Source organism: Hylaeus volcanicus, chromosome 1 (genome assembly GCF_026283585.1).
Source record: "Hylaeus volcanicus isolate JK05 chromosome 1, UHH_iyHylVolc1.0_haploid, whole genome shotgun sequence".
Lineage (NCBI taxonomy): Eukaryota > Metazoa > Arthropoda > Insecta > Hymenoptera > Colletidae > Hylaeus > Hylaeus volcanicus.
In genome coordinates this window covers 29,373,819-29,388,077 of record NC_071976.1, presented here as the reverse complement: position 1 = coordinate 29,388,077, position 14,259 = coordinate 29,373,819, and the positions used below count along the sequence as shown (strand labels likewise).

General features: G+C 45.2%; 1 protein-coding gene across 2 annotated transcripts in view; it reads left to right on the top strand.

Annotated features, from left to right (window-relative positions):
• The window catches only part of LOC128875663 (uncharacterized), a 53,320-nt gene that overhangs the window by 29,325 nt on the left and 9,736 nt on the right, over nucleotides 1-14,259 (top strand). For both annotated transcript variants that reach the window (XM_054121462.1, XM_054121454.1), the window contains exons 5-7: nucleotides 535-958; nucleotides 1,923-2,023; nucleotides 3,744-13,964. In XM_054121462.1, coding sequence (XP_053977437.1) covers nucleotides 535-958; nucleotides 1,923-2,023; nucleotides 3,744-13,964 — 10,746 coding nt within the window. The remainder of the gene's footprint in view (nucleotides 1-534; nucleotides 959-1,922; nucleotides 2,024-3,743; nucleotides 13,965-14,259) is intronic.

The following is a 14,259-nucleotide window of genomic DNA, read 5'->3' as shown; positions in this document are numbered from 1 at the left end:
TGGGTATTTCACCTTCAACATTTTATTTATTTGTATTTACTACTTTACTTTCACCTTTAATACTTTATTTACGTGTAACAACGAAGCAATAGTTGGTTGACAATTGTGCCACTTTCATACGTCTGAAATATATATATATATAAAACGAAAGGAGTCAGTGGATAGGATTCGCCTAAGATAGTTGACCCCTTTCGATGCCACTGGCATTCACGGGCGATTAGTTAATTAATCAACCACTTGATTGGCGACTATCGATCGAATCGCAGAAACCAGTGAAAGGACGTCCACGGATGTTGATTGACAATTAGTTGGCGTCAAACGAATCTCTCCATTGATCATCTCTCAATATTATCGTTGCTTCGTATAAGCGTGTGTTTACTGGTAACTGTCACCACCAACGAAACTAATAAACAAATTTGCTTCTCGAAGTAAAGCTTCTTTTCTTGGAGCAGGATCAGACTTTCAATCTTGTTTGTATCAATCTAATATCCACAACCAGGTCAATGTACCAAATTCGTTCTTGTTTCGTTACAGGTCACCCTGCGGGAGATGGAGGACCACAAAGCTACCACGCACCCAAACGTCTGGTGTTCGCACTTCGAGTTCTCTGGGGACCAACGGGAGCTGTACAAGCATCTGTTCCTGCCGGGAAAGGACGTACCCACCGCGAAAGCGAAAGCCGCCAACCTGGCGGAGAAGGTCTGCACCAAGTGCACGAGAAACTGCAACACGTTGCCCGAGCTGCACAGGCACATGTTGGAGTGCGGAGGTGACCAGGCGTGGCTCTTAGGGCTGTTCGGTAACGGCAAGAAGAAATGTAAGTGGAGACCGTTCGGTAGCCGCAGCAGAAGACGAAGACAACGTGGGATGAAGAGGAACATCCAGAACTCGCAGACACCGAGGATGAACACGCCAAAGGAGAAGCAACCGCCGGGTCCAAGAGTTCGGCCTAGCGATCGTAAGTGTCTTCCTTGTTCGTTTACTTCTGCATTTGTTGGATGGTGTCGAGAATTCTCGGTATTCAATATTTACTTTTTTTTTCTTTTTTTTTTGTTGTATTTATTATATTAGTTTGTATCACAAATGCACAAACTCCATAGACTCTAATGATGATTCTCTATGATTCTCTATGAGTGCTCTTTTATCTAGCATAGTAATGGATCTACAAAATCAAATTTTATTTCCAGCACAAATTGTGGTTGATCGATGCTTCGAATATTTCTTTTTACATCCATAATAAACGCATAGTCTTCCTTTATCAGAATTTGCAATAGATATTGACCATAGCTTGAAAATCATTTTCGTTTCGATATTAATTCCACGCCCGTTGACAAATTATATACGTAAGAAAGTTAATCAAAAGCGACGGTAAATATGCATACACGAGGCCGCGGGAAGTATTAGCGACGTCAGGAAAGCATTTAATTACCGCGCTAATTAAAACTTTGTTTCATTTAGTCGATTCACTTATCCAACAACTTCCCTTTATCACGCAATAATTACGATAGCCGGCCCAGGCATGATAACTTGAAACTTATTAATCACACCCGGATTAACAGTAGTCTATGTGCGTATCAACAAAATCTGCGAAGAAACGGTACTTCATTAAAGCGGTGCATTAAAGCCACTCCAATTTATATGCTTAGTTACCATGAGGCAGTTAAAAACTAAACGATCACAAATGAAAATTATGACCGCATAATGTATCCCTCTTAACCAGTTTACATTTTATGGCGCACTTTTTATGAGGTCTTTTAACGATTAATCACAAGTTCTAAATCGTTTTTAATCCACATAAATTTAATTTCTGTAAAGTCTTTTTTTAACACATTCTCTTGTCTATGCTTCAACATATTTGATAGCGTTAAGAATCCGATGCTATCGTTGCAGTTGAATAATTTCTGATGTAATTTCACTTGCAGGTGAGAGTATACAGAAAATGCTGGCAAATTTACCTCCCAAGAGAGCTACTAGGAAGGTAATGCAGGACAGCGCACTGAGAGCACAGGGTAGACTCCGTAATGTAAGTTTTAAATATTTAAATAATTCCACTTCCTTCTTCGCTATAAATGCATACAATTTTCCTTGCAAGTGTTATTGGACTTTAATATATAATTATCTTGGATGTAATAATATTAGCGGGTACTTAAGTGAAGTGGAATGGTGTTTAACGTTATAATGATTGTAAATTAATACGAAAGGACCATAGGGGAATTTCAAATAGGAATAGAAACAATGGTGTCATTAATTTGACCGTATAAGAGGCTTTGCTTTAATTATGAAATAAATTGGACTGCCCTATTTACATATCCCATCGCCTGATATATTTTACATTCTAGTGGGCCAACTTTGGAATTATATACTTGTTAACAAGTTTAAACGTGCATACTAATTAATTTTTTAATAATTTACAGGACTGTAAAGAGGCTTTAGAATTTTGTATATACATATTTATGTTAATATATCTACCACGATTACGCTTATCAGCGTCTTTTGTTGTAAAATAAAGAGAACAAAATTGTAAAGCCCCTTCTGGGAAACCCTTTGTAACATTGCACTGTGCCCATGTGAACTTTAATCTAGATAGTAACTATGTGGAGTATTTGTCGCTAATTCTTAAACTAATTATACGTCTTCATTAATTTTCTATCTCTGTAATCCCCGTTATGCTTACCATCACGTTACCAAATATTATTGGTTAATTAATTATCATCTTTACGTATTACCAAATAGCAAAATACACTTCGAGCAGGACTCCAAATAAGATGATCCAAAAACCGTGTTCTCTGAAATATTTTCATTTTGTCGGTTAACATTTTTTTCATTTTTTCGTAAAATATTTTCGGAGTTTTGCTAATCATCAGAGTGTGTATCTCATGCATGAGGGTATTTTGTGCGTATGATATTTATACTAGAACTACCAGTCAGTCTATTTGACCCATGTATTTTCAGCTTGTTTTAAAAATTACTCTAAAAAAATTAATTTAAACATTACTCAATTATCAACTATGTTCATGAAACTAATCATATATTAACAAATCGATTTGCTACATTCACATTTAACTCAAAACATGTTACAATATTTATAATAGCTATGCGGTGACCTCGGTAGTTCTAGTGTTAATATTTCATTCTACGTATGTGTATATAGTCCGCATACGTTTAGCATACACTTTTCATATTCCCAATCGTCATAAATGCGTAAAATCCGCAGTCTACTTGTCACGCTTCACGTGTCTCATTCGGTGTGTTATTTATTCATTTAGTTTCCATTTCATTCTACGTCTTCGTTACATAAGTTGCAACAAAAACAAAACACAATAAAGTAGAGGCACAGGTACGTAGATAGTAAAACAGGGAAAACGAAAGAATAAAGTGGGACCTAATTGCGTAGTCAGGATCGACAGCAATTAAAAATTCTAAGGAGTCAAAATGGAGCTCCGACGAGTCTCAATTATTTCAGGTTTGCCACAGGATTAGAAGTTATTAATTCAATTTCGTGGAACAATTCTCTAAGATTTCCTGCTTTTTTATTTAATTGTTTACACGCATATCTATAGTCATAACGTCGAGAAAATAACCTGTGAAATGAATTCAGAGGTATCTCCTGTCGTTGATTAATTCGACGAAACGTTCGAGAGTATGTAAAGAGACAAAACCGAGTCGTAGCCTTTCTAACATCGAAGATTTCGCTGAACGATGTTGATCGCACAGCTCCACGACGGCTTTACCTATCTGTACAGGTGCAAACCAGATCGAGACCCCGTCGAGTAGTCGGCGAGAACACCACCGCGTCGCGAATGACCCGCAACAAAGCTGTCCTCAGGAACAAGTTGCTGAAGAACGCGAAGTCGTTCCAACGACACCGCTGCCGGATCGACAACATATCGGCGGTGATCGAGAGCGTGGTGAAGAACTACAACGCGGAGGACGCGAGGTTCGACGAGAAACGCGACCCAGAGAAATTCAGTTCTGAAAAAGATGCCAAAGAAAAGACGGGAGAGAACTCGAGAGTAGACGACGTTGATCCGAACCAGAAGGGTAACAAAGTGAGGATCGCGAGGGGTCCCAGAGTGCTGAGTAAGAAAAGGAACGTTAAACCGAAAGATGGAGCAACCAAAAGCGCAGATCAACCGAGGAAACCGTACAACACGAAGGTCAAAGTCAAAGCAACGTCGAAAGCTGTTCCAGAGGCAAAGATAGACTCCCCTACCGAGCCTTCAAAGTCTCCCAAGAGCGTGAAAAGCGTGTCCAAAGGAGTGGAGAAGGACGCAGAAGCCAAACATTCCGTCAGTCCTATGGAATCGAAATCTCCGAATCTATCGACGAAGGGCAAGTCCTCGGTTCAGACCACCCCGAAGAAGAAGCGACCAGTGGATCCCGTAGCCTCCCTGAACGCCTCCATCAAAGCCAAGTCGCAGCTCAGAACGCACGATGGAAAGTTCGCTCGAAACCCCAACAAAATCGAGTTGTTCCAGAAGCTACCAGAGATGCGATCGCCCGTCGTCAGTCGGCAGTCGACCAAGGGAAAAGGGGCCGGTTCGGAATCATCGATCACAAGGTCGAAACTCAGAGGAGTATCCAGAGGTAGAAACAGTGACCAGTCCTCGAAGAGGACTACAAGATTGTCGTCGGACAGCGACAAGATGCCCACCTTGGAGCCAGCTGTTCAAGTCCCCGTTGACGGCGAAGAGTACGTCGAGGCTTCGACGAACGACCTGCCTATCCTTTCACCTGTTACCTCAGCATCCGGCTCGGAGAAGACCATTCGTGGGAGGAGTCTGTTTGGCAAGAATCAGGATGATTCGACGAAGGGGAACGAGAATGAAATAGCAGAGGCGAGTAAAATTACAACAGGCGAATCACCAGAGGAAGGCAAGTATCAGAAACTAGGTAAGACTAGGAGGTCGAAGGGCGATACGAAAAATTTGGAGAAAAGCCTGGAGAACATCGACAAAGTCGACAGTCTCAAGGAGAAGAAGGGCGTCAAGGAGAAATTTAAAAGGAAAAACGCCGCTGGAAAGACTCCACCTGTCGAGGAGAAAAAGGTAACCGTGGCGAAGGTCTCCGAGGATGCGAGTCCTAAGAAAGAGAAACAGAAGAAAGAGGAGGAAGCCACGAAAACGTTGGAGACCAGGAGCAATTTGAAAACGAACCCGGAGAAAACGCTAGACGTCGATAGCAAAGCAAAAGTTCCCAAGGTTCCGTTCGAAGTGAAGAAGCTGATAGGGCCCGACGTTAAAGAGGATCTACTGACCAAATTGGTTCTAACGTCACGAACCATTTCCTCGAAGCGTTGCCTGAGGCAATCCATATCAAAGGCGAAGACCGACCAAAGCAAAGACAAGTCTCGGAGGGACTCGGAGTCGGAGAAAACGAGTCTTGATTCGGAGTCGATATCGATCGTTCCTATAATAACTGCCAAGAAGGAGAAGGCCGATCTTCGGCGAAAATCGTTGAGGAACACCAAGAAGAAGTTCGCGAAGGATGATAAGCCGCCACTGGAGGAGGTCGACAAGAGTCGAGTGAACGAGATCAAGACGGCGATCAGAGGAAGACGAAGCAGTTCATCTGGCGAGAATAAATCCACGATCGACACGGACCAAGCGTCGTCGGAGGAGGATCAAGCCAAACCTGCAGTCGAGGTCGCGGTCGTCGAACAGAGCGCTGATAACGAAAGCGCGAGCAAGAAGAGGCAAACGAGAGGCTCTCTGTTGAACACTAACGAGGGAGACACGCAGAGCAAGGAAACTTGTAGCGAGTTAAACGACATGTCCCTGAAGAAGAACACTTCCCTTGGAAAGAGACGAGGCCGCATCAAATCGAGCGACGTAGGCGATAGAAGGAACGCTGACGTCTCTCGTAGGAGGAGCGAGGAAGTTGATAAAAGTCCGATCGAGGAGAACGAGACGAACTCGGATCGTAAAAGGGTCACGGTACCGGAAGATGACCATGTCGCCGCCAACGACGGGAAGGAAGAAGACGAAGACGAAGACGCCAAAGTCGATCAGTTGGAAGATTCTTCGAAGAACGCGAATCCAAGTTTGAATCACTTGCAGCTGGAGACCAGCAACTCGATAGACAGCGGCAAGGAGAACTCGTTGGAGACCGTACTCGGTGTTCAGAAATTGAGAGTCGGCAGACCTAGAAAGTCTTGGGGGTCTCGTCGCGAGAAAACGTCCAAGAGATCGTTGAACAACGTGATCGGTATACTCACGGAAGGCATGAACATTCCCGTGGAGTCGCAACAGAGCGTGGTTCTGACCGTGCAGACGACCTTGGACAACGCTGGTCTCGAAGGGATTCTTCAGAGCAACGTTCAACAGTCCGACGACGGCGGTTCCAGGTCGACGAATTTGGATAAAACCGATAAAAGCGAAACTGCGAACGATCCCGACAGGTTGGCAGACGAAACGGATATTTGCGTTCCAAGTTCCAAGGAAACGACGGAGCAGTTGCAATCCACGGAGGTTTCCATAAAAGAAACGAGCGTTGACGACACGAAACGTCAGAAAGCCGATTCTTCGTCGGAAGATGCCAGACCTCGGTCGCCAACCACCGACATCATTTTGGATCTGTCGAGGAGGAAGCAGAAAGGAAAGGGCTCGTTTTTGGAGAAAATCGTTTCCAAGATCGCTAAACAAAAAGACGCTCTGCTGGAAGGCGACGTTGGTTCCTTGTTAGACACAGCCGCCGACGAACTGACGAGTATCTTGGACGAAGTCGGTCCTGGACTGTCAGAGAGCGCGGAGAATTCGAAGGCAGCAAAGAAACATCAGGTACAGAAGGCTGGTAGAGAAGAGGTCGAAAAGAAGTCCTCGAAAAAATGCCAGGAGTCCATCGGTGTCGATTCAGACCATAAGGTGGAAACTGAAGATGTTAAAATTGACGAGATCGAAAGCCAGAAGGAAACGATCATACCAGAAGTGAAAGAATCTGGAAAGGAAACGATTGACGGTGTAGATACTGTCGATGGAAAAGAAACAAACGACATACCGATCGATCTTCCTGGTCAAGAAATTGTCGATCAACTCTTGGAAATCGAAGATAGAAATAATTCCTCGGTGGTCCAGAAAACAAGTTTCGACGACCTAAATGTTCAAGACCGTGTTCCCACAGAAACTGACACCAGTACAAACCGAATCCCCTTACCGATTTTCGATAGTATCGCTAAATCCACGCCAGACTGTTCGGAACAAACGCATTCACCAGAGCAAAAAGACACGTCATCGAAGCAAGATCGAGAAGTAGGGATCGGAGATGCGAAGGTTAAACGAAAATCGAAGAAACGATCGCTGGAAGGAAATTCGCCGAAGAAGAACAAGAGAAAATCCATCGATCCAGAGGAGAATTCTGAGGAGAGCCTGGTCCCCGAAGTACTGAATCTTGCTGACATTATGAAGTTAATCGACAGACCGGAGCCAGTGCCTTCTACCAAAGAAAACGTCGAAAACGGTTCGTCTTCGGAAGCTACCGCCGTGCGTGTTCAACCAGGTAAAAGGAAGACTCTAAACGACGAACCTGAAGCGAAAGATTCGTCGAAAAGTAAAGCATGTGACGGCGTTCAAGCAGATGTCAACGACGGCGCGAAGAAGCTTAAAACGGACGCCACGAAGAGTACCGAAGACCATGCAACGAGAAACAAGGAGAACGATGAGGTTGTAAGGAACACCGTCAAGGATACCGTGGAAATGACTAAAGAAGTTCAAATGAATTTCGAAGAAAAAGATACTTGTACGTTACAAATGCTAGGAAAAAGAAATACTTGGTCTATCGATGAGACTCAACAGATGAACGAGGAAGAGGACGTCTCTTCGCCACGAGTGTCAAGAAAGAAGAATAAATCTGTTAATGAGGTTCAACAGATAAACGAGGAACGGGACATCTCTTCGCCACGAATATCAAGAAAGAAGAATAAATCTCTCGATGAGGTTCAAGGAATAAACGATGAAGAGGACATCTCTTTTCCACGAGTGTCAGGAAAGAAGAATAAATCGATCGATGAAGATCAGCCGATACCCGAAGAAAAGGACTCGTTGTCACAGATGAAAAGAAGATCTGCTATCGAGACTGTAAAACAGTACGTGGATACGGAATCTCCAATCAGGCGATCCTCGAAGAGGAAATCACTTCCGGAAGAGCAAACGAAACAATCTTCCGAAGAGGATACATCGTCCAAAGTTTATCCAGAGTCTACTGCGAGCGAAGCAACTGCCGAGACGACCAGAAGAAGGTCTTCGAGAACGAAAATAATCTCGAAGAGCGAAGAGAAGTTTCAAAAGCCAACCGACAACGAACCTGCCTCTGATATTGGCAACACGGTTGTAGCGGATAATTCTAAACTGCCGTCGAATCACTTGCCCGAAGAGCGCGAATCGACCAAGGATGACGTCTCTATTTTACAATCAATGGTACTGCCTGTCATGGAAGATAACGCGAAGAAAGTCGAAGAAGACTCGATTTCCAAGGATCCAGAAAACCCGAAGATTATCAAGAAAGACCCAGTCGAAGAGATTCCTAACCCTGATGTAAAGAATTCGCCAAAAGATGCATCCATAGTCCCGAAAGTAACGAAGAAACGTGGTCGAAAGAATAAATCTTTGGACAATGAGCGCTCTGAAATAACCATCGACTCTGAAAACACCAACTCTTCTCGAGAGAACTCAGACTCCAAACCAGAAACACGAACAACAGAGATGGAGGCTTTGGATCGTACTCTCAGCAGGAAATCCCTGAGGACGAGTCGATCCAACGAAAAAGTCGAGCAGAAGAATCCCAGCGATGCCAATGACTCGCAAACTGTATCTCCTGGTTTGGAGCATTTCAAGGTCCCAGAAGTGACGGAGGTGCTGCAGCATACGAAGAAGCGAACGTACAAGAAGAAGTCAACGATCGACGAGCACGCGGACGTCGGCGCTGTTTCAACTGTGGAACCTGAAGCGGAGCTTTCCGAGGCGAGGAAGACTCCTATAGAAAAAGACGAACAGCTGGATAACCCGTACCAGAAGGAGCCATCCGAAGGTCGAAGACGTTCTTCGAGGAATTCCAACAGGGATCAGTCGGAACCTGAGAGTCCCAGTTCGCCTGGATCCATCGTCCTGGCGAAACCTGGCAGGAAAAGATCGTCGAGAAAAAAACAGTTGTCATCTGAAGATCTGTCCGGTGAAGGTACTCTGAATCAACGGGCAGAGAGCGTGGACTGTTTGTCCGAGACTTCGTGTGTCAGTGAGTCCAGCTACTTCAGGAAGAAGCGGTTCTCGAAGAGGAAGAAGGTCTTGGATGTGTCCATGGAGGACGCTCAGACGGACACCTCCGTCACGGACTCGGAGTCGATCGACACGGAGAAGAACGTTGACAGGAGGCAGAGCCTAAAGAGGAGGGCCAAGAAGAATATATCCTTTCTCGAGTACCAGTTCGATCTTGTCGATGATTTCGACATTCCGGATATACAAAATTGCCTACTAGAGGAAGAAGTTTTGAAAAACGTGGAAGAACCCATACCAACGGCTGTGGAGGACGATAAAGAGGAGACCTCGGAGGAGAAAGAGGACAAATCAGAAAATAAAGAGGATACGTCTGAGGATAAGGCAGCTGCGACCGAGACTTCAAACGTTGAAGACGAGGACAACTCGACGAAAGAGAAAACAGTGAAAGAAAGCGTAACAGAAGAGAACCCTACAGAGAACTCGGTGCAGGAGAACGAAGCATCCATGGACGTTGAGAATTCCCTCGAAGAGGACGACGAAGAATCAAAAGAAGAAGAGAAATCCAACCATGACGGCGCTGCGCAGCTCCAGGAAGAATTCCAAACCCCGAAGAAACGAGCAGCGGGTAACTATGTCGTCGTCCATAAGAAGACTGGCGAGATCTTGATCGTCGAGAAGCGAAAGAAGTTGACCAAGGAAGCCGCCAGGTTCTTCTGTGACGTCTGCGCGACTAGTTTCACTAGAAAAAGCTCCCTGAAGAAGCACAATCAGTCTCAGTCACACCTAGTGCAGATGATCAAGTACAAGAAAGACAAAACTTTCGATGGCGGCGCAGAGGAAACTTGCAGCGCTTCGTGGGATAACGAGACGTCCTCTCAGAACGAAGCTTCCAACGATGGGAACAAGAGTCCAGACGAACCGGCGAACCTTTCCCTAGAGTCCAAGGACGACCAGAAAGAGGAAGATACGACACAGATCCTCGATAACTCGAGAGACTTTGACGCTGCTGAGGGCGACTCGTGCTTCGCAGCCTCCATGGAACAAGACTTCCTGATTGATTCTCATGTGACTAGGCAGCGTAGCTTAGAGGACGAGCTTCTGGACGAGGAGATCTGCAAAATCACGGAGAACATGAGCCACGACGAGTACGTGCTCACCGAGCACTCAAGCCCCGCACCAGAGTCGACGTCCACGCCGATAAAAGCGGTGATCAAAAAAGCCAGCGAAACAATCAAGAAGAAGAAACATGAGAAGAAGAAGGAAAAGGGGAAGAAGAAGCACACGGTTAGCGAACACCTGCCGTTGGATACTTCCGAGTCGGAAGCTCCCCTGGACTCGACGGTGACCGTTCTAGGCACAAGCGTGTCCATTAAAATCTCGAGGACCTCGCACTCGAACGCCTCGGAGACTCCCTCCGCCGCGACAGTCGCTTCGGAGCGTGTACAGGACAATTCTTCGATCGCAGATCTTTCGAGCCATTCGGAGTCGAGGACCAAAGTCTCCGTACCGGACATAGACAATTTTCAGGAGTCGATCACTTCCCCCAATCTCGATTTGGATGCGGCAGGAGAAAACGTAGCGAGGTTGAAACCAGGCAAACGCCTGGACCAAGAAAAGAAATTAGACGAAGATTATTCTGGAAACAAAGTATACGAATTACAAGGGGAGTTCGACAAAAAGACCGACAACTTTTCAAGTACTCTTTTAGAGGATAAACCCGTCTCAAAAGAGAGTCAACCCCACGAACGCTTGAGCCTAAAATTCATCATAAATAAGCGCAGCATAGAACTCTCCAGGGAAGTCGACACCGAGAGCAACGGAGAGAACATCGATCAAGGATCTGATGATAAATTGGAGAACGTGGACTCCGTTGGTGATCGATGCAACAAGGAGTCCATCGAGGAACCGAGTCACTGTAAATTCAAACCTGAACACTCCGATGGAAACGCGATCGTTGGTTTGTCCAAGAGTCTGAGGAAGGGGTGCAAGAGAAATACAGAAACTATCGAGGATGCTTTTAAGAATGTTTCTGAGGAAACGCAACAAGCAGATCGCTTCGACGATCTCGAAGAGAAGAGTACGAAGACGAGTCGTTGTCTGGCGGATGAAACAGCCAACGACGTCAAAAGCAAAATAGAGAGCGCCGTAAGAACAACGCGGCACGGAAAGTCGAAGAAAGGAAAAACTAAGAAACGCTTCGAGAAGATGGCTAATCCTTTATCTACTCGGAGAACATCCACATCCAAACTTGTCTGTAATCAGAGCAAACAAGTTTCCGACGAAACGACACTCTCAGAGACAGAGATGAAGCAAACATCCACAGACTATCCCCAATCGTTTCATTACACGACTTTCGACGAAACTGAAACCGACAAGCCAGAATTTGCATCGTTGGACTCGCAATTCGAAAAGAATTTTGATCCAATTAAAGATTCAACCAGTCTCGCCAAGTCAGAGAACGAAACCGAATCAGACAAGTTGGAAAGCGTCGAAAAGCAACGTATATTGTGTTCAGACTCGAAAGCTTCGGAAGAAACTTGGTTGGAGAAAGTAGAGGAGACAAAAGAAGAGAATTTTGTTGAAAATAATAACGAAGGCCTCGATCGTGAGAATAAAATGGAGCCCTTTCGTATCGACGAAGACGACCAGGACTCTTCGTCGTCGAGTCTCGCAGACAAACCCTTATCGCAGATTCTATTGATGACGGATGAGATATTGCAGATGAACAACGAACAAGGAAAGGAAAAGGAACGAGGGTTATCTTTGAATCTATCGAAGATGCTCGAGGAATCCAAGTCCAAGGGATACCTGGAAATCGAGGACACCAGCTCGAAGGTCGCAAAATTCCTCGCAAATGAGAGTTCTCCAAACATCGACGAATCAACAGATCAAAATGATAAATACGATGACACGGAATCGTTCATCGGTAAAGAAATCGAGTCTAAAATCGATGAATGTGAACATAGAGCATCTAAATTCGTGGAGGACTCTAGCAAAAGCGCGAAGATCTCGTTAGAATGTAAGAAAAACGAGACAGTTCCAAAAACAAAGAATATCCCAGACGAGAAAGAAGCAAAAGCCAGTAGTGGTCGCAAATCGAGCACCAGCGATCGTCAAAGCCTGAAGAAGATATCGAAGACGCACAAGAGTTTTGCCAAAGATGGTCATCGAAAATCCAAGACCAAGAAATCCGCCGTAAGAAGCAAGATCTCTGATCTGACCAGCGAGAGCGACGATAGCGGGAACGAGGACAAAATTGAGTCTCAAAACAAAAGCAAAATCGTAAAGAGCGTGTTTGGTCGAGTTTTTGGGGGCGAGAAGGCGGACAAAGTGAAGGAAGTGCTGAACGACTGGGTGTCGAAATCGGAGGAGGACTCGAACGCGTCGAGAAACGAACCTAGATGCGACAGCGACGATGAACAAAGGGCCAACGAATCCTTGGACTCGAAGAACGAAGACAGAAACGCGAAAAGACATTCCATCTCGTCATCCTCGTCCTCTAACTCGAAGAAACGCTCGTACAAAAAGTCGAGGAAAAGCTCTTCCTCGGATAGAGCCAAGGAGAGGAGCTCCGTGTCTGAAGGTCAAGAAGAACATCGTTCAGGTAAACACGGGAAATTGAAGAGCAGCTCGAACAGTCGCAAGAAGAACGACACCGAATCGTCCAACTACTACTTCTTGGTTCTTCCACCCACCAGCTGCAGGCCCAGCAAGAAACGAGCCGAGGAAAGGATCTCGAAGGCTTTCGAGGACGAATTGTTGGAGACCAACGTCAAGGGTCAGAAGTTGTCCAAGGAAAAGGAAGCCAATTACGAACTGAGAAACCAAAGCAAGTCGGATTCTAACGTCAAGGATAGTGGTTATGGGTTGTTTAATTGCGACGAGGATACCTCCAAGCTGGTTTCCACGGAGGAGCCCGTAGAGGAAGATCAGAAACTGGCGAAGAGAAGGAAATCATCGACCTTTAAGAAGGGTAAAAGCAAGAACGAGGACGACGATTGGAGAGAGTTGACGAAAGAGAAGGATACAAAGGAGGATAATAACGAATCTGGCGATGAAAACGAAGCTTCCACGAAAGACCTTCCTGAGAGAGAAACCTTGGATGACCAGTTGTCGGTTGACCTTGAATCTTCCCGCAGTTGCAGCAGCGCAGTTCCCAGTAGCGTGAGAAACCGATCGCCGAGTCTGGACAGGAATTCTCAAACGACCAGGGACTCTGACCTTGACGAGGAGGAAGACAGGGATGAGGGGGATATGGGCCACAGAAGAATATCGCCACTGTTCATCTGTGGAACACCTAGGAGTTCCATAGACAGCACCTCCGACAGCGAAAACGAGGAGAATGAGAACACACCTGCCACGGAGAGTTCAACGCGAAAAAGAAGTTGTAGCGAGTTCTCTGGTGAGAAGGTAGTGATTAGATCGCCATCTTCGACGCACAAGACCGAAATGGTTACCATCGCGCCAACCGACGCCATCGAGGACAACGCCCTGGACGTTCCTCAAGAGATAGAAACGGCAAAGCCTCGACAGGGAAAAGTTTTGAACTTTGACGAAGAGCTATTCGTCGAATGTTGCTCTAGGTTGAAAGCTACCACTGAGAATGAACTTAGGGGGGCTAAGAAGATCAAGCTGGACCACAACGAAGGCTATCACAGAAGAGACGATCAGCAACAAGGGATAAGAGGACCCAGGGATCGATGGAGAGACGTCGAGAGCCAAAATAGTCTGGGGAGTCTGCTGGAATCCGTGAATCAGGTGAGTATTTGTTTAGCGTGCTTCGATGAATTTGCATGTTTTTTCAACACTTCTGTTGTTTGTTTTCGGATATTGTAGCGAAGAAGGTTCGATAATGTTTGAAGCTTGATATTAAGTTGGTGCAAGGGCAATTAAGAGTTCTTGAAAAGTAGTATATAATAAAGTATCAATTGTACTTTGATAGAGATGAGAAGTTGACCTGAAGTGGGTCTGACTGGTAACGTTATAATCTCCTAGATTCTAGAATGTTACAGTATAGTCTACATTATAGTATAGAATTTTATAATGAAATCAA